Below are 22458 nucleotides of genomic sequence, written 5' to 3'. Positions count from 1 at the left end.
GCCCACAACATATACCAAAAATAGTGAGCGCAAGGTAAAAACACCAGTTTTATGGGTTAGTCATGTCTTTAGCCCCTTTTGCAAACACCCTCTTACCCTACTACAAGAATGCAGCATACACAACAGTGAGATAGGTCATAGAAGAAAAAGAAAGAGTAAAAGAAAAAAGGACAAGAAGAAGAGAGAAAGGAAAGCCTCTGGGTTGGGTACCTGGGATGCGAACGTAAATAAGTCTATTCAAGTGAATTTTCATACTAAGGACAGATGTGTATTAAAAGTGTGGTTGTGAAAAACAGAAAGCCATGTGAGTGGGTGATTTAGGTCACCTGACAGTTCCTGTAAGTTAATTTAACTGGTCACAAACATGGGTCTTAATAAAGGTCAGAAAACAGGATGACCAAAATAGCTCTGTGACACATTGTCATGCTCTCCACGTCCTAATTCAACTATATAGAAAGTCTGTAATACAAAAAGCAGCATCTCATCATTTTAAACCTATTTCACATCTGACAACAATTAAAAAGAAACAAAGTATTGCCAGTAATACATGTCGTTTTTCTAAACTTTCCCCAAACTGCACTGTAAATGACGGAGCCTAAGAGAGATGTACACTCCTAGAAGCACACTAAATGATCCATTCGTAAACACACTAAAAATATTAAATTAGAAGACTTTCTGAAAAATGAGAAATTGTAGGTTGAATAAAACGAGATTTACTAAATTGCAAAAAAAAAAAAAAAATCACATGTACATTCTGAAATCACCAGTAACCGATCAGGTGTAAATCTTCAGATTTCATACATTTTACCAGGTGTCATGCTGACTTCTTACTAAATCTTTGCTTAAGTGAAAGGCAATGACAGGTTTCCGAATCCTACGGCGCTGCTTTTAATAATCAAAAGAAAACACATTAGATGATATTAAAATTTACTACTACAGTTTCTAAGGGTCAACCTTGTAATTCTTGGCACAGCATGGAACACACTTGGCACAAAGTAGAAAACCATGAAAAGTGGGTACAGGACTCAAAGCGAAGAGTCTGAACTACAGAAAAAGTATGAAAAGGTGTTTTTTTGTGGCTGGGGCAAAATTAACTCTCTGGTAAAATCAGCCATATGCTGACCACTGCTCCTACCAAGCTAAAAGAGATGGAAATGACAGCAGTAAGAACTGAACTTGCTACAAAATAGATCAGATTAGGATTACAGCCCTGCAGGGTGGAATCTGCACCCAGCTTGTGACCCTTTCTTTCCAAGTGGCTCAGCAGTATGTAGTTATCACTCAAGTCGCTGATTGGCTGGTACTCCATCACTCTCCAAAGCTTAGTACATAGCCCGTCAATACTGTAAAAATGCTATTTTAACGAGCAGTAAGACCATATCAACATTTTGGTTTAGACAGTCTGAATATCAACATTTTGAACCACACCCAGCTCATCTGCCTTACTAGGAACACTGGTGGGGACCGAAATGTCTATCAAACCTTTCCCATTCCATGGTTCAAAATTTATAGGGAGAATTCAATTAGCTGCGGTAAAATGGGTAACTGATCACCAGGGAGTAATTCAATTACGTCTGATAACTGGCAGTATCGGGGAATTTGTTTTCACCTGCCCGGAGGCAGGAGAAACAAAATCTGAGAAAAGTGTTTTTTTTTCAAAGCCTCGGTTGCGAAAACACAGGGATCGGGGAATTTTGCCTGGATCCCTATGTTTTCGCATGGAAACAGGTAAATTATCTCCCTCAAAAAACGGACCGCAGCTGAATTGCCCGATACCACCATATGCAATATAGGTCGGTGAATTGCTTTTTTTTTTTTGTGTGTGTGTGGTACCGCAGTCAATTGAATTCCCCCCATAGTGCACAGCCAGTTCTGTTACAATTCACTATATGAAATACAGGTAAAGAAAATTACCAACAAAAAAGGCTGTTCAGAGGATATGGTTAATTAATTATTTTCAACGTAAGATCCCCTGAGAGCTCAATTCAAGGTAACCTACTAGGTTATTTACATGAAATGAAATCACACCTATTGTACATATGATAAACATAAGCTTGGAGTGAGTCATCTTGCAGAACGGCCAGAACAGCTGAAGGGCAAGGGATAAAATACACTGCTCAGGAAGTGATTCTACTGCTGGAACAGGTGAGGTTACAATGCGTCAGAACCATTATTACACAAGCACTGTCCCAGAGGAGCCAGCTATTCGTTATCTATGAGCTTTTCAAAACACAATCAATACCACATTTAGTTTCCTTAAGATGTGGTCAAGCAAAGCAGGAAGGATGATCTAATAAAAAGATTCAGAACAGTGTATGAAAAAAAAAAGAAAAAAAGAAGATTTATGGTAGACTTACCATACTTAAATCTCTTTCTGCGAGGTACACTGGATTCTACAGGGAATATATCGGGGTGTAGAGTTGGATCTTGATCCGAGACACCAACAGGCTAGAGCTTTGACTGTTCCCAGGATGCAATGCACCACCTCCTCTATAACCTCGCCTCCAGGCACTGGAGCTCAGTTTCGTTAACCAGTCCAATGAAGTAGCAGGTAAAAGAGACGGTAGATGTTAGTCACATAGAACCACATTCTCACGAGGAGAAGGGACTAGTGGCTTATACCATACAAACCCAAAAAAGACAAGTGCGTCAGGGTGGGCGCCCTGTGGAATCCAGTGTACCTAGCAGAAAGATTTATCTATGGTAAGTCTACCATAAATCTCCTTTTCTGCAGCGGGGTACACTGGGATTCCACAGGGAATACATCAGGGTTGGATGTCCTAAAGCAGCTCTTCATGGGAGGGGATACACCGTAGCAGGCACAAGAACCCGGCGTCCAAAGGAAGCATCCTGGGAGGCGGAAGTATCAAAGGCATAGAACCTGATGAACGTGTTCACTGAGGACCACATAGCCACCTTGCACAATTGTTCAGCGGACTCGCCACGGCGGACCACCCAAGAAGGTCCAACAGACAGTAGAATGGGCTTTGATAGCAGCAGGAGCTGGAAGACCAGCCTGTGCATAGGCTTGTGCAGTCACCATTCTAATCCATCTGGCCAAGGTTTGCTTATTTGCAGGCCAGCCACATTTGTGAAAACCAAAATGTACCAAAAGGGTATCTGACCTCCTGAGGGAGGCAGTCCTCTCTACGTAAATACGGAGAGCCCGTACCACATCCAAAGACCGCTCTTTGGAGGACAAACCAAAAAAGAGTTAAAGGCCAAGACCACAATCTCTTGGTTAAGATGAAAAGATACCACCGTAGGTAAATAACCAGGGCAAGTTCGAACAACTGCCCGGTTACAGTGAAAAATCAGAAAGGGTGGACGACAGGACAAAGCGCCCAAGTCCGACACCCTCCTAACAGAGGCAATAGACAGTAAAAACACGACCTTAAGTGTAAGTCATTTAAGATACACAGACCCAAGAGGTTCAAATGGAGACTCTTTTAGGGCATTTAAGACAACAGACAGATCCCATGGAGTCACAGGAGGGACATAGGGAGGCTGAATCCGTAAAATGCCCTGAGTTAAAGTATGAAAATCAGGAACAGACGCAATTTCCTCTGACACAGACAAGACAGATATATGAACATTGAGGGAGGCCAGACGAAGGCCTAAATCTAGGCAGAAAAGCCAAAAGCCTAGAAGTTCTGAACGAATAGGCATCATAATTCTTAGCAGCACACCATGTGAAGTAAGAGTTCCAGACCCTGTAATAAATCCGTGCAGAAGCCTGTTTGCGGGCCTTCAGTGTAGTTTGAATAACCGCCTCAGAGAATCCCTTGGCCCTTAGGAGAGAAGCTTCAAGAGCCACGCCGTCAAAGCCAGTCTGGCCAGGTCCGCATAGACACAAGGGCCCTGAACGAGGAGGTCTGGGCGTTGAGGAAGTAGAAGAGGACGCTCTATCGATATACCCTGAGAACCAATGCCGTCTGGGCCACGCAGTAGCGACTAGTAGTAGTATTTACTCTTTCTTGCTTGAACTTCCGTAGTACCCTGGGCAGGAGTGACACTGGAGGGAACACGTATGGCAGCCAAAAGTTCTATGGAATTGCCAGTGCATCCACGAACGCTGCTTGAGAATCCCTTGTCCTTGATCCGAAGACTAACTTTTTGATTGTGTCGGGACGCCATCTGGTAGGCCCCACTTGTCCACTAGGAGTTGAAAGACTTCCGGATGAAGACTCCACTCTCCGGCGTGAACGTCCTGATGACTGAGGAAATCCGCTTCCCAGTTGAGGACTCTGGGGATGAACACTGCCGATACTGCTGGCAGATGGTGTTCCGCCCAATGCAGGATTTTTGACACTTCCAGCATTGCCATGCGGCTTCGAGTGTCGCCTTGATGATTAATGTACGCCACCATGGTGGCGTAGTCTGACCGTACTTGAACAGGCCTGTTCTTTAACAGAGGCAGGACGAGAGACAAAGCACTGAACACTGCCCGCAATTCCAGAATGTTTAATCGGGAGGAGTGATTCATCCTGGTCCACCGACCCTGGAGAGAGAGTGTTGCTCCAACACCGCACCCCAAACCCGCAGACTGGCATCCATTGTCAGGAGGACCTAGTTGGAGATCCAGAAGGGACGGTCCCTGCTCAACTGTTGGTCCTGTAAGCCACCAGCTCAGTGACGGACGAACCTCCGGAGTGAAGATCATTTGAGACCTGATCCTATGAGGCAGGCCATCCCACTTGGAAAGGATTAACCTCTGCAGAGGGCGGGAATGATATTGAGCATACTCTACCATGTCGAAAGCAGACACCATGAGGTCTAGTACTTGCATCGCCGAGTGTATCGACACTCTTAGGCGAGAGTGGAAATATCTGATCCTGTCCTGAAGATCCCCCAGGAGAAGACCCGCCCCGTCATGCAGGAGGCTTGTCTTGTTTGGAAGCAGGCTGACGGGCGGCCCAGGTTTGTTTAGATTTAGGCTTAGTGGTTTTGGAAGCACGAGCCGGTCGCGGATACGCCTGACCCTTTGCTTTCCCTGGAGGTCAAAAAGAACGAAAGGTGGTACTCTTAGCCTTCGGAGCAGAAGGCTTAGTATTTGGGAGATACGCAGTCTTGGCAGTAGTCAAGTCAGTTACGATCTTGTTCAGATCCTCCCCAAATAGGATGTCTCCCTTAAAAGGAAGCACCTCCAAGGTCTTTTTAGAGTCCAGGTTCACCTTCCAGGACCTCAAACCACATAATTCGACGAGCCAGGATAGACGTAGTAGATGCCTTGGCCGCCATTACACCTGCATCAGAGGCCACCTCCTGAATATAGTGGGAGACTGTGGTAATATAAGACAGATATTGTCTGTCAGTGTCAGAAAAATCAGCAGCTCATCCTCAATTGTATGAACCCATGCTTCAATTCCTTTCACAGCCTAGGAGGCTGCCATAGTGGGTCTATCTACCGCACCAGTAAGAGAATAAACAGACTTCAGGCATCCCTCCACACGCTTATCCGTTGGTTCCTTCAGTGAGGAGACAGTGGTGACAGGCAGAGTAGAGGACACCACAAGACGGGTGACATGAGTCCACCGGCAGTGGAGATTCCCACTTGTTACTCAACTCTTCAGGAATAGGATAGCATCTTTTTAGACGGAAAATTTCTTTCCTGGAGACCAGGATTCCTGACGTATGTCAATTAAATGGTCAGAATGTGGCAAGACTACTTTAGCAACCTTCTGAGGTTTGAACTTACCAGGTTTCTTAGATGCAGTAGTAGGCTCAATGTCATCATCTATTTGAAGAATTCACTTAATAGCCTCCACTAGGTCAGGAACATCAACCTGGTTTGTAGATTCCTCATCAGAAGCAACTGTATCAGTGTCTGACGGATCAGTGTATTCCCCATCCTCATCAGAAGAATTATCCGAAATATTAGTGGATTGTGAAGAAATGGCCCGTTTAGATGACCCCTCGGCCCCAGAGGGGCGTGGGGTAGACTTCTGTCTAATCAAGGATTCATTTAATTGTTGTAATTGTGTAGACATAGTATCCGCCCAGGGCGGATTAACTACAGGGACAATATGTGGCTGCAATGGCACTGGAGGTCCCACAGGGGGCGTAAAACATGTCACAAGTGTACTCAGCATACTTGAGAACGCTGCCCAAGGTGGGTCCTGATTGGCCATAGGTGCTGCAGGTTGACTGGGTGGTGCCAATACTGCAGGATGCAGAAGCGTCTGCAGATTTCCCACCCTGTGTGGCAGACATAAGGAATGTAGCCTTAGGGAGTAACAGTACAATATAGCCAAACACAATACCTGCAAAAAAAACCTATGCTATGTGACAGTAAACACAGGATTTAAGCGGTATGAGGTGACTGAAACACACAGTAAAGATACCCTGATGCACCTAGCCCATCAGGGTACAGAACATAGTGATAGCAATATGTGATACAGGAGAATAGAATCCCACACAACAGCTACATGCACACTCAGCCACATGTACAATGCAGAAGTTATTACATATAAACAATAAAACTGCATTGGATTAGTACATTTACATATAAATATGTACGAGTATAGATACAACAATGCACAGTAGATACTGCATGTATATCATAGAATAGTTGTACTAAATATTCAGATAGTTAAGAACAAGAGTACTGCTAACACTGCCTAAAATGACATGTAGAATACTTAAGTTCCTGTAAATGCACAGAACTGATGAGACAGGCGGCTCTACAGAGGAGACAGAGCCCTGCAGTCCCGGAGATCAGCCCAGCTAGTAGTGAAGATGGTACCAAAATCTCTGTCAGGGAGTGAGGGAGAGTGAAATGCTGCTCCAGGGTGGGAACACCAGCAGTAGATAGCGCCCAGAGCTGGGGGAGGGGTTACAGGTCAGCACCTTATCCCCTATGCTGGCCCTCAGCACCGGGTACTGTGGAGCCTATATCAAACAGATTTTGGTAAATCCGACCTGTGCTCCCTTGCCCTGGTGGATACAGTGGATGCAATAGTGCTCACGCCAGCGGCATGGTCCATCTCCTGGGACCACGATTAACCGGCGGGTCCCACCTGGGGGACCCTCTTATCTCCTCCCTGATGTGCAGCCACGTGATCATGGAGAGTGTCAGTGGTGGTGTGCCTGATGACAAGTGCGACTCCGCTGCAAGTACCTGGGAACCTGGCCATGGGAGTATGCAGCGCTGCTGGGGAGGTGATGGAGTCGCAGCACAGAATGTTAGACTGACATAAATAGTGCTGCGGCCCTTGAAGTCTTCTTAAAAAGCTCTTTTCAGGGCTGCCTAGCGCAGCCCCACCTGTTAGTGACCTGCACTGCAGACACCAACTTACAAACTGAGCTCCAGTGCCTGGAGAAGGGGTTATATAGGAGGTGGTGCAATGCATCCTGGAAACAGTGAAAGCTTTAGCCTGTTGGTGCCTCGGATCAAGATCCAACTCTACACCCCAATGTATTCCCTGTGGAGTCCCAGTGTACCCCGCTGCAGAAAAAAAGGGTGATTTAAGAAATAATGTTTTTGTCTCATACATGACTTAAAAAGAGATCTCTGGAATACAAAATAGGCAGACACAGCAGAACAATCAACACGTAAAGACAGTGTCCAAAACGCACAGGAATTTGGGGAGTCAAGGTCTGAACGTACGGGGCTATAGAAGAATTTCTGTTGATTATACATATGGAAAGTAAAGCAACACGACTGGTTTACCGGCAGTTTTGACCTCCAGTTCGTCGGATTTGCTATTCAGCAGTTTAGAGGCTATTGTAAAACCACCAGTAGTTAAAAACAGCTAAATTGTCTCAGAGAACTGCCACAAAGACAATCAGCAAATGAGGAGGTTTAATAGGAGTTAAAACTAAAGTTTTTTTTTATTTTAACAGAGCAATATTATCTATAATTTTTTTTTTATTATTTAAAAATATTGATTGCTAATGAGGCAAGACAAATTGTAATGACCAATGTAACACAATGAAAACAGTAAATTCAAATATTTCTAAAGGGTAAACAAATCTACATACCTATAAACAACATAGAATGTTTTCGTGCAAACCTGAGACCTTCATTCCTGTCCACTTCTCTGCTTTCCTGTAAGTAGACATCATTTGAAATCAATACATCTTTGTGTAAATAAATGATATATATATAGAGATATATAGAGATATATATATATATATATATATCTCTCATGTAAACGGCGGCACTCCAAGGACTTCTTAATCGTAGTAAGGATAGGTGACACCTATCCTTACTACGATTAATAAGTCCTTGGAGTGCCGCCGTTTACATGCTACACACTACTCGCTGCACGGCGTCTGAGGAGGGCACAGAGGCGAATACCACTGAGGAATACTGAGTGCCAGCTCTTCTGCAATATTATATATATATATATATATATATATATATATACACACACACACATACACACACACACACACATATATATATATACATATATATATACATATACATATATATATATATATATATATATATATATATATACACACACACACACACACACACACACACACACACACACACACACACATTTCTCTGACGTGCTAGTGGATGCTGGGTACTCCGTAAGGACCATGGGGTATAGACGGGCTCCGCAGGAGACTGGGCACTCTTAAAAGAAAGATTAGGTACTATATCTGGTGTGCACTGGCTCCTCCCTCTATGCCCCTCCTCCAGACCTCAGTTAGTATCTGTGCCCGGTCAGAGCTGGATGCACCCTAGGGGCTCTCCTGAGCTTCCTAGAAAGAAAGTATTTGTTAGTTTTTTTTATTTTCAGTGAGATCTGCTGGCAACAGATTCACTGCTACGTGGGACTGAGGGGAGAGAAGCAAACCTACCTGCTTGCAGCTAGCTTGGGCTTCTAAGGCTACTGGACACCATTAGCTCCAGAGGGATCGAACACAGGCCCAGTCCTCGGTCGTCCGGTCCCGGAGCCGCGCCGCCGCCCCCCTTGCAGAGCCAGAAGAACGAAGAGAAGTTGAAAATCGGCGGCTGAAGACTCCGGTCTTCATTAAGGTAGCGCACAGCACTGCAGCTGTGCGCCATTGCTCCCTTAGCACACCACACACTCCGGTAACTGATGGGTGCAGGGCACTGGGGGGGGGGGAAGGCGCCCTGGGCAGCAATTAGATTACCTTACTTGGCGAAAAGCACATAATACAGTCTGATAAACTGTATATGTGCATTAACCCCCGCCATTAAAGTACATAAAAGGACAGAAGCCCGCCGCTGAGGGGGCCGGGCCTTCTTCCTCAGCACACCGGCGCCATTTTCTCTTCACAGCTCAGCTGGAAAGAAGCTCCCCAGGCTCTCCCCTGCAGTATCCTGGTACACAAAGGGTAAAAAAGAGAGGGGGGGGGGGGGCACATAAATTTAGGCGCAAAACTGTGTATATAAGCTGCTATAGGGGAAAAATCACTCAGTATAGTGTACATCCCTGTATTATATAGCGCTGTGGTGTGTGCTGGCATACTCTCTCTCTCTGTCTCTCCAAAGGGCCTGGTGGGGGAACGGTCTTCAAATAGAGCATCCCCTGTGTGTGTGGTGTGTCGGTACGCGTGTGTCGACATGTCTGAGGTAAAAGGCTCCTCTAAGGAGGTGATAGAGCGGATAAGTGTGTGGGAGGGTGTCTCCGTCAACAACGCCGACACCTGTTTGGATATGTGTAAGTGCGGAGGTAAAATTATTGCACATTCTGCGGCTGGACTGCCGCATCCTAAATCAGTAAAAGCCCATTCCACGAGGAAGGTGGGCTTTTCTTGGGCGGCTGCCCGAGGGGTCTCGGCTTTACAACTTTGCCGAGCTGCTACTTGGTCGGGTTCAAACACTTTTGCAAAATTCTACAAGTTTGATACCCTGGCTGAGGAGGACCTTGAGTTTGCTCATTCGGTGCTGCAGAGTCATCCGCACTCTCCCGCCCGTTTGGGAGCTTTGGTATAATCCCCATGGTCCTTACGGAGTTCCCAGCATCCACTAGGACGTCAGAGAAAATAAGAATTTACTCACCGGTAATTCTATTTCTCGTAGTCCGTAGTGGATGCTGGGAGCCCGTCCCAAGTGCGGACTCTCTGCAATACATGTATATAAGTTAATGCTTAACTAAAGGGTTATTGTATGAGCCATCTGTTGAGAGAGGCTCAGCTATTGTTCATACTGTTAACTGGGTATAGTTATCACGAGTTGTACAGTGTGATTGGTGTGGCTGGTATGAGTCTTACCCTGGATTCCAAATCCTTTCCTAGTAATGTCAGCTCTTCCGGGCACAGTTTCCCTAACTGAGGTCTGGAGGAGGGGCATAGAGGGAGGAGCCAGTGCACACCAGATATAGTACCTAATCTTTCTTTTAAGAGTGCCCAGTCTCCTGCGGAGCCCGTCTATACCCCATGGTCCTTACGGAGTACCCAGCATCCACTACGGACTACGAGAAATAGAATTACCGGTGAGTAAATTCTTATTATATACATATACACACACATACATAATTTCCCCGCCCCGCCTTACTTTTCTTTATATAGTTTTACTTTCTATTTCCTCTTCTCAGAGAATATCCAAAATGAGCCAGTAAGATATTACTTATTACATGCCTGTTAAAATACTGAAACTGAGGTGAAGATACGGTTATGGTTCATTAGATCAACAGTAACATGGTCGACAGTCAGGTTGACACCAACTGGACGACATGCACATGGTTAAAGTCAAAAGGCTGACCGTAAGAAAAAGTTAAACATCTAAAAGGTGACTGGTACAAAAGATTAACAGGTACAAAAGGTCGACATGACAATGACCGACAAAAATGGTTGACACCCTTGTGTGTGTGGGGGTTACATTTTGATTCGATTCTCATCTGTGGCCACCATTTTTAAAAACGTATCCCCTTGCGGGCTTGCTTTGTTCGCCACGCTTTGCTCGCCCCCACAAGGGGTTACTAAAGGTTATAATTTGTGAGATGGAGTCAATGAAGGAAAAAATAAGAATTTACTTACCGATAATTCTATTTCTCATAGTCCGTAGTGGATGCTGGGGACTCCGTAAGGACCATGGGGAATAGCGGCTCCGCAGGAGACTGGGCACATCTAAAGAAAGCTTTAGGACTAACTGGTGTGCACTGGCTCCTCCCCCTATGACCCTCCTCCAAGCCTCAGTTAGGATACTGTGCCCGGACGAGCGTACACAATAAGGAAGGATTTTGAATATCATCTGGTAAGACTCATACCAGCCACACCAATCACACCGTATAACTTGTGATCTGAACCCAGTTAACAGTATGATAACAGAGGAGCCTCTGAAAAGATGGCTCCCAACAATAATAACCCGATTTTTGTAACAATAACTATGTACAAGTATTGCAGACAATCCGCACTTGGGATGGGCGCCCAGCATCCACTACGGACTATGAGAAATAGAATTATCGGTAAGTAAATTCTTATTTTCTCTAACGTCCTAAGTGGATGCTGGGGACTCCGTAAGGACCATGGGGATTATACCAAGCTCCCAAACGGGCGGGAGAGTGCGGATGACTCTGCAGCACCGAATGAGAGAACTCCAGGTCCTCCTCAGCCAGGGTATCAAATTTGTAGAATTTAGCAAACGTGTTTGCCCCTGACCAAGTAGCTGCTCGGCAAAGTTGTAAAGCCGAGACCCCTCGGGCAGCCGCCCAAGATGAGCCCACTTTCCTTGTGGAACGGGCTTTTACAGATTTTAGCTGTGGCAGGCCTGCCACAGAATGTGCAAGCTGAATTGTACTACAAATCCAACGAGCAATAGTCTGCTTAGAAGCAGGAGCACCCAGCATGTTGGGTGCATACAGGATAAACAGCGAGTCAGATTTCCTGACTCCAGCCGACCTGGAAACATATTTTCAGGGCCCTGACAACATCCAGCAACTTGGATTCCTCCAAGTCCCTAGTAGCCGCAGGCACCACAATAGGTTGGTTCAGGTGAAAACGCTGGAACTACCTTAGGGAGAAACTGAGGACGAGTCCTCAATTCCGCCCTGTCTGAATGGAAAATCAGATAAGGGCTTTTACAGGATAAAGCCGCCAATTCTGACACGCGCCTGGCCCAGGCCAGGGCCAACAGCATGACCACTTTCCATGTGAGATATTTTAACTCCACAGATTTAAGCGGTTCAAACCAATGTGACTTTTGGAACCCAAACTACATTGAGATCCCAAATTGCCACTGGAGGCACAACAGGAGGCTGTATATGCAGTACCCCTATTACAAACGTCTAAACTTCAGGGACTGAAGCTAGTTCTTTTTTTTTGGAAGAAAATTGACAGGGCCGAAATCTGAACCTTAATGGACCCCATTTTCAGGCCCATAGACACTCCTGTTTGCAGGAATGTAGGAATCGACCCAGTTGAATTTCCTCCGTCGGGCCTTACTGGCCTCGCACCACGCAACATATTTTCGCCAATTGCGGTGATAATGTTTTTGCGGTTACTTCCTTCCTGGCTTTTGATCAGGATAGGGATGACTTCATCCGGAATGCCTTTTTTTTTTTCCTTCAGGATCCGGTGTTCAACCGCCATGCCGTCAAACGCAGCCGCGGTAAGTCTTGGAACAGACAGGGTCCTTGCTGGAGCAGGTCCCTTCTTAGAGGTAGAGGCCACGGATCCTCCGTGAGCCTCTCTTGAAGTTCCGGTTACCAAGTCCTTCTTGGCCAATCCGGAGCCACGAATATAGTGCTTTCTCCTCTCCATCTTATCAATCTCAGTACCTTGAGTATGAGAGGCAGAGGAGGGAACACATACACTGACTGGTACACCCACGGTGTTACCAGAGCGTCTACAACTATTGCCTGAGGGTCTCTTGACCTGGCGCAATACCTGTCGAGTTTTTTAATCATGTGGACGACTTCTGGGTGAAGTCCCCACTCTCCCGGGTGGAGGTCGTGCTGAGGAAGTCTGCTTCCCAGTTGTCCACTCCCGGAATGAATACTGTTGACAGTGCTATCACATGATTTTCCGCCCAGCGAAGAATCCTTGCAGCTTCTGCCATTGCCCTCCTGCTTCTTGTGCCACCCTGTCTGTTTACGTGGGTGACTGCCATGATGTTGTCCGACTGGATCAACACCGGCTGACCTTGAAGCAGAGGTCTCGCTAAGCTTAAAGCATTGTAAATGGCCCTTAGCTTCAGGATATTTATGTGAAGTGATGTATCCAGGCTTGACCCTAAGCCCTGGATATTCCTTCCCTGTGTGACTGCTCCCCAGCCTCGCAGGCTGGCATCCGTGGTCATCAGGACCCAGTCCTGAATGCCGAATCTGCGACCCTCTAGAAGATGAGCACTCTGCAACCACCACAGGATGGATACCCTTGTCCTTGGTGACAGGGTTATCCGCTGATGCATCTGAAAATGCGACCCGGACCATTTGTCCAGTAGGTTCCACTGGAAAGTTCTTGCGTGGAATCTAACGAATGGGATTGCTTCGTAGGAAGCCACCATTTTTACCCAGAACCCTTGTGCATTGATGCACTGAGACTTGGTTCGGTTTTAGGAGGTTCCTGATTAGCTCGGATAACTCCCTGGCTTTCTCTTCCGGGAGAAACACCTTTTTTCTGGACTGTGTCCAGGATCATCCCTAGGAAACAGAAGACAAGTCGTCGGAACCAGCTGCGATTTTGGAATATTGAGAATCCAATCGTGCTGCCGCAACACTACCTGAGATAGTGCTACACCGACCTCCAACTGTTCCCTGGATCTTACCCTTATCAGGGAATCGTCCAAGTAAGGGATAACTAAAATTCCCTTCCTTCGAAGGGATATCATTTCGGCCATTACCTTGGTAAAGACCCGGGGTGCCGTGGACCATCCCTACGGCAGCGTCTGAACTGATAGTGACAGTTCTGTACCATAACCTGAGGTACCCTTGGTGAGAAGGGTAAATTGACATGAAGGTAAGCATCCTTGATGTCCCGAGACATCATGTAGTCCCCTTCTTCCAGGTTCGCAATCACTGCTCTGAGTGACTCAATCTTGAATTTGAACCTCTGTATGTAAGTGTTCAAAGATTTTATATTTAGAATCGGTCTCACCGAGCCGTCTGGCTTCGGTACCACAATAGTGTGGAATAATACCCCGTTCCCTGTTGCAGGAGGGGTACCTTGATTATCACCTGCTGGGAATACAGCTTGTGAATGGCTTCCAAAACTGCCTCCCTGTCAGAGGGAGACGTCGGTAAAGCAGACTTTTGGAAACGGCGAGGGGGAGACGTCTCGAATTCCAATATGTACCCCTGAGATATTACCTGAAGGATCCAGGGGTCTACTTGCGAGTGAGCCCACTGCGCACTGAAATTCATTGAGAACGGGCCCCCACCGTGCCTGAGCTTGTAAAGCCCTAGCGTCATACTGAGGGCTTGGCAGAGGCGGGAAAGGGTTTCTGTTCCTGGGAACTGGCTGATCTCTGCAGCCTTTTTCCTCTCCCTCTGTCACGAGCAGAAAAGAGGAACCTTTTGTCCGCTTGCCAACAAAGGACAGCGCCTGATAATACGGCGTCTTATTTTGAGAGGCGACCTGGGGTACAAACGTGGATTTCCCAGCTGTTGCCGTGGCCACCAGATCTAAAAGACCGACCCCAAATGTCCCCTTTCAAAGGCAATACTTCCAAATGCCGTTTGGAATCCGCATCACCTGACCATTTTATGGTTGAATTGGACAACGCACTTATACTTGATGCCAGTCGGCAATTATTCCGCTGTGCATCATGCATATATAGAAATGCATCTTTTAAATGCTCTATAGGCAATAATATAATATCCTAATATTTCCAGGCAGGGAATCCGACCATGCCCACCCAGCACTGCACCTCCAGGCTGAGGCGATAGCTGGTCGCAGTATAACACCAGTATGTGTGTAAATACCTTTTTGGATACCCTCCTGCTTTCTATCAGCAGGATCCTTAAGGGCGGCCATCTCATGAGAGGGTAGAGCCCTTGTTCTTACAAGCGTGTGAGCGCCTTATCCCCCCTAGGGGGTGTTTACCAAAGCACCCTAACCTCTGGCGGGAAAGGGTATGCAGCCAATACTTTTTAAGAAATTATCAATTGTTATCGGGGGGAAACCCACGCATCATCACACACCTCATTTTATTTCTCAGATTCAGGAAAACTACAGGTAGTTTTTCCCTCACCGAACATAATACCCCTTTTTGGTGGTACTCGTATTATCAAAAATGTATAAAAACATTTGCCATTGTCTCAATCATGTAACGTGTGGCCCTACTGGAAATCACGGTTGTCTCTTCACCGTCGACACAGGAGTCAGTATCCGTGTCGGCGTCTGTATCTGCCATCTGAGGTAACGGCCGCTTTAGAGCCCCTGACGGCCTATGAGACGTCTGGACAGGCACAAGCTGAGTAGCCGGCTGTCTCATGTCAACCACTGTTTTTTTATATAGAGCTGACACTGTCACGTAATTTTCAACAGTACATCCACTCAGGTGTCGACCCCCTAGGGGGTGACATCACTGTTACAGACACTCTGCTCCGTCTCCACATCATTTTTCTCCTCATACATGTCGACACAAACGTACCGACACACAGCACACACACAGGGAATGCTCTGATAGAGGACAGGACCCCACTAGCCCTTTGGGGAGACAGAGGGAGAGTATGCCAGCACACACCAGAGCGCTATATATATACAGGGATAACCTTATATAAGTGTTTTTCCCCTTATAGCTGCTGTATGTTTTAATACTGCGCCTAAATAGTGCCCCCCTCTCTTTTTTTAACCCTTTCTGTAGTGCAGGGAAGAGCCAGGGAGCTTCCCTCCAACTGAGCTGTGAGGGAAAATGGCGCCAGTGTGCTGAGGAGATAGGCCCCGCCCCCTTTTCGGCGGCCTTATCTCCCGGTTTTTTGTATATTCTGGCAGGGGTTAAATGCATCCATATAGCCCAGGAGCTATATGTGATGCATTTTTTGCCATGTAAGGTATTTCTGTCATGTTTTATTGCGTCTCAGGGCGCCCCCCCCCCAGCGCCCTGCACCCTCAGTGTGAAGTGTGCTGAAAGCAATGGCGCACAGCTGCAGTGCTGTGCGCTACCTTATTTGTAGACAGGAACGTCTTCTGCCGCCGCTTTCTCCGGACCTCTTCGCTCTTCTGGCTCTGTAAGGGGGCCGGCGGCGCGGCTCCGGGACCCATCCAAGCTGAACCTGTGATCGTCCCTCTGGAGCTAATGTCCAGTAGCCAAGAAGCCCAATCCACTCTGCACGCAGGTGAGTTCGCTTCTTCTCCCCTTAGTCCCTCGATGCAGTGAGCCTGTTGCCAGCAGGTCTCACTGAAAATAAGAATTTACTTACCGATAATTCTATTTCTCGTAGTCCGTAGTGGATGCTGGGGACTCCGTCAGGACCATGGGGATTAGCGGCTCCGCAGGAGACAGGGCACAAAAGTAAAAGCTTTAGGATCAGGTGGTGTGCACTGGCTCCTCCCCCTATGACCCTCCTCCAAGCCTCAGTTAGGATACTGTGCCCGGACGAGCGTACACAATAAGGAAGGATTTTGAATCCCGGGTAAGACTCATACCAGCCACACCAATCACACTGTAGAACTTGTGATCTGAACCCAGTTAACAGCATGATAACAGCGGAGACTCTGAAAAGATGGCTCACAACAATAATAACCCGATTTTTGTAACAATAACTATGTACAAGTATTGCAGACAATCCGCACTTGGGATGGGCGCCCAGCATCCACTACGGACTACGAGAAATAGAATTATCGGTAAGTAAATTCTTATTTTCTCTGACGTCCTAAGTGGATGCTGGGGACTCCGTCAGGACCATGGGGATTATACCAAAGCTCCCAAACGGGCGGGAGAGTGCGGATGACTCTGCAGCACCGAATGAGAGAACTCCAGGTCCTCCTCAGCCAGGGTGTGCCCCTGACCAAGTAGCAGCTCGGCAAAGTTGTAAAGCCGAGACCCCTCGGGCAGCCGCCCAAGATGAGCCCACCTTCCTTGTGGAATGGGCATTTACATATTTTGGCTGTGGCAGTGCTGCCACAGAATGTGCAAGCTGAATTGTACTACACATCCAACTAGCAATCGTCTGCTTAGAAGCAAGAGCACCCAGATTTTTGGGTGCCTACAGGATAACAGCAAGTCAGTTTTCCTGACTCCAGCCGTCCTGGAAGCCTATATTTCCAGGGCCCTGACAACCATCTAGCAACTTGGAGTCCTCCAAGTCCCTAGTAGTCGCAGGTACCACAATAAACTGGTGCAGGTGAAACACTGACACCACCTTAGGGAGAAACTGGGGACGAGTCCGCAACTCTGCCCCGTCCGAATGGACAATCAGATATGGGCTTTGTGAGACAAAGCCGCCAATTCTGACACTCGCCTGGCCGAGGCCAGGGCCAACAGCATGGTCACTTTTCATGTGATATATTTCAAATCCACAGATTTGAGCGGTTTAAACCAATGTGATTTGAGGAATCCCAGAACTACGTTGAGATCCCACAGTGCCACTGGAGGCACAAAAGGGGGTTGTATATGCAGTACTCCCTTGACAAACTTCTGGACTTCAGGAACTGAAGCCAATTCTTTCTGGAAGAAAATTGACAGGGCCGAAATTTGAACCTTAATGGACCCCAATTTGAGGCCCATAGACACTCCTGTTTTCAGGAAATGCAGGAATCGACCGAGTTGAAATTTCTTCGTGGGGCCTTCCTGGCCTCACACCACGCAACATATTTTCGCCACATGTGGTGATAATGTTGTGCGGTCACCTCCTTCCTGGCTTTGACCAGGGTAGGAATGACCTCTTCCGGAATGCCTTTTTCCCTTAGGATCCGGCGTTCCACCGCCACGCCGTCAAACGCAGCCGCGGTAAGTCTTGGAAACAGACATGGTACTTGCTGAAGCAAGTCCCTTCTTAGCGGCAGAGGTCATGAGTCCTCTGTGAGCATTTCTTGAAGTTCCGGGTACCAAGTCCTTCTTGGCCAATCCGGAGCCACGAGTATAGTTCTTACTCCTCTACGTCTTATAATTCTCAGTACCTTGGGTATGAGAAGCAGAGGAGGGAACCCATACACCGACTGGTACACCCACGGTGTTACCAAAAACGTCCACAGCTATTGCCTGAGGGTCTCTTGACCTGGCGCAATACCTGTCCAGTTTTTTGTTCAGGCGGGACGCCATCATGTCCACCTTTGGTCTTTCCCAACGGTTCACAATCATGTGGAAGACTTCCCGATGAAGTCCCCACTCTCCCGGGTGGAGGTCGTGCCAGCTGAGGAAGTTTGCTTCCCAGTTGTCCACTCCCGGAATGAACACTGCTGACAGTGCTATCACATGATTTTCCGCCCAGCGAAAAATCCTTGCAGTTTCTGCCATTGCCCTCCTGCTTCTTGTGCCGCCCCGTCTGTTTACGTGGGCGACTGCCGTGATGTTGTCCCACTGGATCAATACCGGCTGACCTTGAAGCAGAGGTCTTGCTAAGCTTAGAGCATTGTAAATTGTCCTTAGCTCCAGTATATTTATGTGGAGAGAAGTCTCCAGACTTGATCACACTCCCTGGAAATTTTTTTTTTTTTTTTCTTGTGTGACTGCTCCCCAGCCTCTCAGGCTGGCATCCGTGGTTACCAGGACCCAGTCCTGAATGCCGAATCTGCGGCCCTTTAGTAGATGAGCACTCTGCAGCCACCGCAGAAGAAACACCCTTGTCCTTGGAGACAGGGTTATCCGCTGATGCATCTGAAGATGCGATCCGGACCATTTTTCCAGCAGATCCCACTGAAAAGTTCTTGCGTGAAATCTGCCGAATGGAATCGCTTCGTAAGAAGCCACCATTTTTCCCAGAACCCTTGTGCAATGATGCACTGACACTTTTCCTGGTTTTAGGAGGTTCCTGACTAGCTCGGATAACTCCCTGGCTTTCTTCTCCGGGAGAAACACCCTTTTCTGGACTGTGTCCAGAATCATCCCTAGGAACAGCAGACGTGTCGTCGGAAACAGCTGCGATTTTGGAATATTTAGAATCCACCCGTGCGGTCGTAGAACTACTTGAGATAGTGCTACTCCGACCTCCAACTGTTCTCTGGACCTTGCCCTTATCAGGCGATCGTCCATTTTCTTTGAAGAAGAATCATCATTTCGGCCATTACCTTGGTAAAAACCCGGGGTGCCGTGGACAATCCAAACGGCAGCATCTGAAACTGATAGTGAGTTCTGTACCACGAACCTGAGGTACCCTTGGTGAGAAGGGCAAATTGGGACCTGGAGGTAAGCATCCCTGATGTCCAGGGACACCATATAGTCCCCTTCTTCCTGGTTCGCTATCACTGCTCTGAGTGACTCCATCTTGATTTGAACCTTTGTATGTAAGTGCTCAAATATTTCAGATTTAGAATAGGTCTCACCGAGCCGTCTGGCTTCAGTACCACAATATAGTGTGGAATAATACCCCTTTCCTTGTTGTAGGAGGGGTACTTTGATTATCACCTGCTGGGAATACAGCTTGTGAAATGTTTCCAATACTGCCTCCCTGTCGGAGGGAGACGTTGGTAAAGCAAACTTCAGGAACCTGCGAGGGGGAGACGTCTCGAATTTCCAATCTGTACCCCTGGGATACTACTTGTAGGATCCAGGGGTCCACTTGCGAGTGAGCCCACTGCGTGCTGAAACTCTTGAGACGACCCCCCACCGCACCTGTTTGTACGGCCCCAGCGTCATGCGGAGGACTTGGCAGAAGCGGTGGAAGGCTTCTGTTCCTGGGAATGGGCTGCCTGCTGCAGTCTTCTTCCCTTACCTCTATCCCTGGGCAGATATGACTGGCCTTTTGCCCGCTTGCCCTTATGGGGACGAAAGGACTGAGGCTGAAAAGACGATGTCTTTTTCTGCTGAGATGTGACTTGGGGTAAAAAAGGTGGATTTTCCAGCTGTTGCCGTGGCCACCAGGTCCGATGGACCGACCCCAAATAACTCCTCCCCTTTATACGGCAATACTTCCATGTGCCGTTTGGAATCTGCATCACCTGACCACTGTCGTGTCCATAAACATCTTCTGGCAGATATGGACATCGCACTTACTCTTGATGCCAGAGTGCAAATATCCCTCTGTGCATCTCGCATATATAGAAATGCATCCTTTAAATGCTCTATAGTCAATAAAATACTGTCCCTGTCAAGGGTATCAATATTTTCAGTCAGGGAATCCGACCAAGCCACCCCAGCGCTGCCCATCCAGGCTGAGGCGATCGCTGGTCGCAGTATAACACCAATATGTGTGTATATACTTTTTAGGATATTTTCCAGCCTCCTATCAGTTGGCTCCTTGAGGGCGGCCGTATCTGGAGACGGTAACGCCACTTGTTTTGATAAGCGTGTGAGCGCCTTATCCACCCTAAGAGGTGTTTCCCAACGCGCCATAACTTCTGGCGGGAAAGGGTATACCGCCAATAATTTTCTATCGGGGGAAACCCACGCATCATCACACACTTCATTTCATTTATCTGATTCAGGAAAAACCACAGGTAGTTTTTTCACACTCCACATAATACCCTTTTTTGTGGTACTTGTAGTATCAGAAATATGTAACACCTCCTTCATTGCCCTTAACAAGTAACGTGTGGCCCTAAAGGAAAATACGTTTGTTTCTTCACCGTCGACACTGGAGTCAGTGTCCGTGTCTGTGTCGACCGACTGAGGTAAAAGGACGTTTTAACGCCCCTGACGGTGTTTGAGACGCCTGGACAGGTACTAATTGGTTTGCCGGCCGTCTCATGTCATCAACCGACCTTGCAGCGTGTTAACATTATCACGTAATTCCTTAAATAAGCCATCCATTCCGGTGTCGACTCCCTAGAGAGTGACATCACCATTACAGGCAATTGCTCCGCCTCCTCACCAACATCGTCCTCATACATGTCGACACACACGTACCGACACAGCACACACACAGGGAATGCTCTGATAGAGGACAGGACCCCACTAGCCCTTTGGAGAGACAGAGGGAGAGTTTGCCAGCACACACCAAAACGCTATAATTATACAGGGACAACCTTTATATAAGTGTTTTTCCCTTATAGCATCTTAATATATATAATCATATCGCCAAATAAGTGCCCCCCCTCTCTGTTTTAACCCTGTTTCTGTAGTGCAGTGCAGGGGAGAGCCTGGGAGCCTTCCCACCAGCATTTCTGTGAGGGAAAATGGCGCTGTGTGCTGAGGAGAATAGGCCCCGCCCCCTTTTCGGCGGGCTTCTTCTCCCGTTTTTCTGAGACCTGGCAGGGGTTAAATACATCCATATAGCCCCAGGGGCTATATGTGATGTACCTTTTAGCCAGTATAGGTATTTCATTGCTGCCCAGGGCGCCCCCCCCAGCGCCCTGCACCCTCAGTGACCGCTGGTGTGAAGTGTGCTGACAACAATGGCGCACAGCTGCAGTGCTGTGCGCTACCTCATGAAGACTGAAAAGTCTTCTGCCGCCGGTTTCTGGACCTCTTCACTCTTCGGCATCTGCAAGGGGGTCGGCGGCGCGGCTCTGGGACCGGACTCCATGGCTGGGCCTGTGTTCGATCCCTCTGGAGCTAATGGTGTCCAGTAGCCTAAGAAGCCAATCCATCCTGCACGCAGGTGAGTTCACTTCTTCTCCCCTAAGTCCCTTGTAGCAGTGAGCCTGTTGCCAGCAGGACTCACTGAAAATAAAAAACCTAACAAAACTTTTACTCTAAGCAGCTCTTTAGGAGAGCCACCTAGATTGCACCCTTCTCGGCCGGGCACAAAAATCTAACTGAGGCTTGGAGGAGGGTCATAGGGGGAGGAGCCAGTGCACACCACCTGATCCTAAAGCTTTTACTTTTGTGCCCTGTCTCCTGCGGAGCCGCTAATCCCCATGGTCCTGACGGAGTCCCCAGCATCCACTTAGGACGTCAGAGAAAATAACAAACCTAAACTAAAACTTTCACTAAGAAGCTCAGGAGAGCCCCTAGTGTGCACCCTTCTCGTTGGGCACAGAAATCTAACTGAGGCTTGGAGGAGGGTCATAGGGGGAGGAGCCAGTGCACACCAGTTAGTCCTAAAGCTTTCTTTAGATGTGCCCAGTCTCCTGCGGAGCCGCTATTCCCCATGGTCCTTACGGAGTCCCCAGCATCCACTTAGGACGTTAGAGAAATGTAAAAAACATGAAAAAAATTCCCAAAAATATATGCTGACCATTTGTGTGCGTCTACCATGTCATATCAACCATTTGTACCTGTCGACCTTAAGCACTGTTGACCTTTTCCCCATGTTGACCTTTTGTGCCAAACAACCTAGTTCATGTCGACCTATTGACTGTCGATCTAGACACTGTAGATTTTCTATACCACACCCAATCGGACATTAGACAGAAAAAAAAAAAAAAAGCTTGTGTACCCTGCTCTACATTACGCTCAAATGATGTTAGGGTTAACAAAAACCAAAAGAAAACCAACTGGATTTCAAGCCTCTCCACAGTTCTGAAGATACAACACTTAAGCAAGAGTAA

The 22458-nt window shown here is 47.4% G+C and overlaps 1 protein-coding gene across 1 annotated transcript in view; it reads right to left on the bottom strand.

The window, feature by feature from the left end:
* RAB18 (RAB18, member RAS oncogene family) overlaps positions 1 to 22458 on the bottom strand; it is a 102940-nt gene that overhangs the window by 2965 nt on the left and 77517 nt on the right. Inside the window, exon 6 of the mRNA XM_063922012.1 lies at positions 7984 to 8050. Within this exon, the coding sequence (XP_063778082.1) occupies positions 7984 to 8050 (67 nt within the window). The remainder of the gene's footprint in view (positions 1 to 7983; positions 8051 to 22458) is intronic.

This window comes from Pseudophryne corroboree, chromosome 5 (genome assembly GCF_028390025.1).
Source record: "Pseudophryne corroboree isolate aPseCor3 chromosome 5, aPseCor3.hap2, whole genome shotgun sequence".
Lineage (NCBI taxonomy): Eukaryota > Metazoa > Chordata > Amphibia > Anura > Myobatrachidae > Pseudophryne > Pseudophryne corroboree.
The sequence above is the reverse complement of the archived record's forward strand: the minus strand, read 5'-3'. Positions and strand labels throughout refer to the sequence as shown.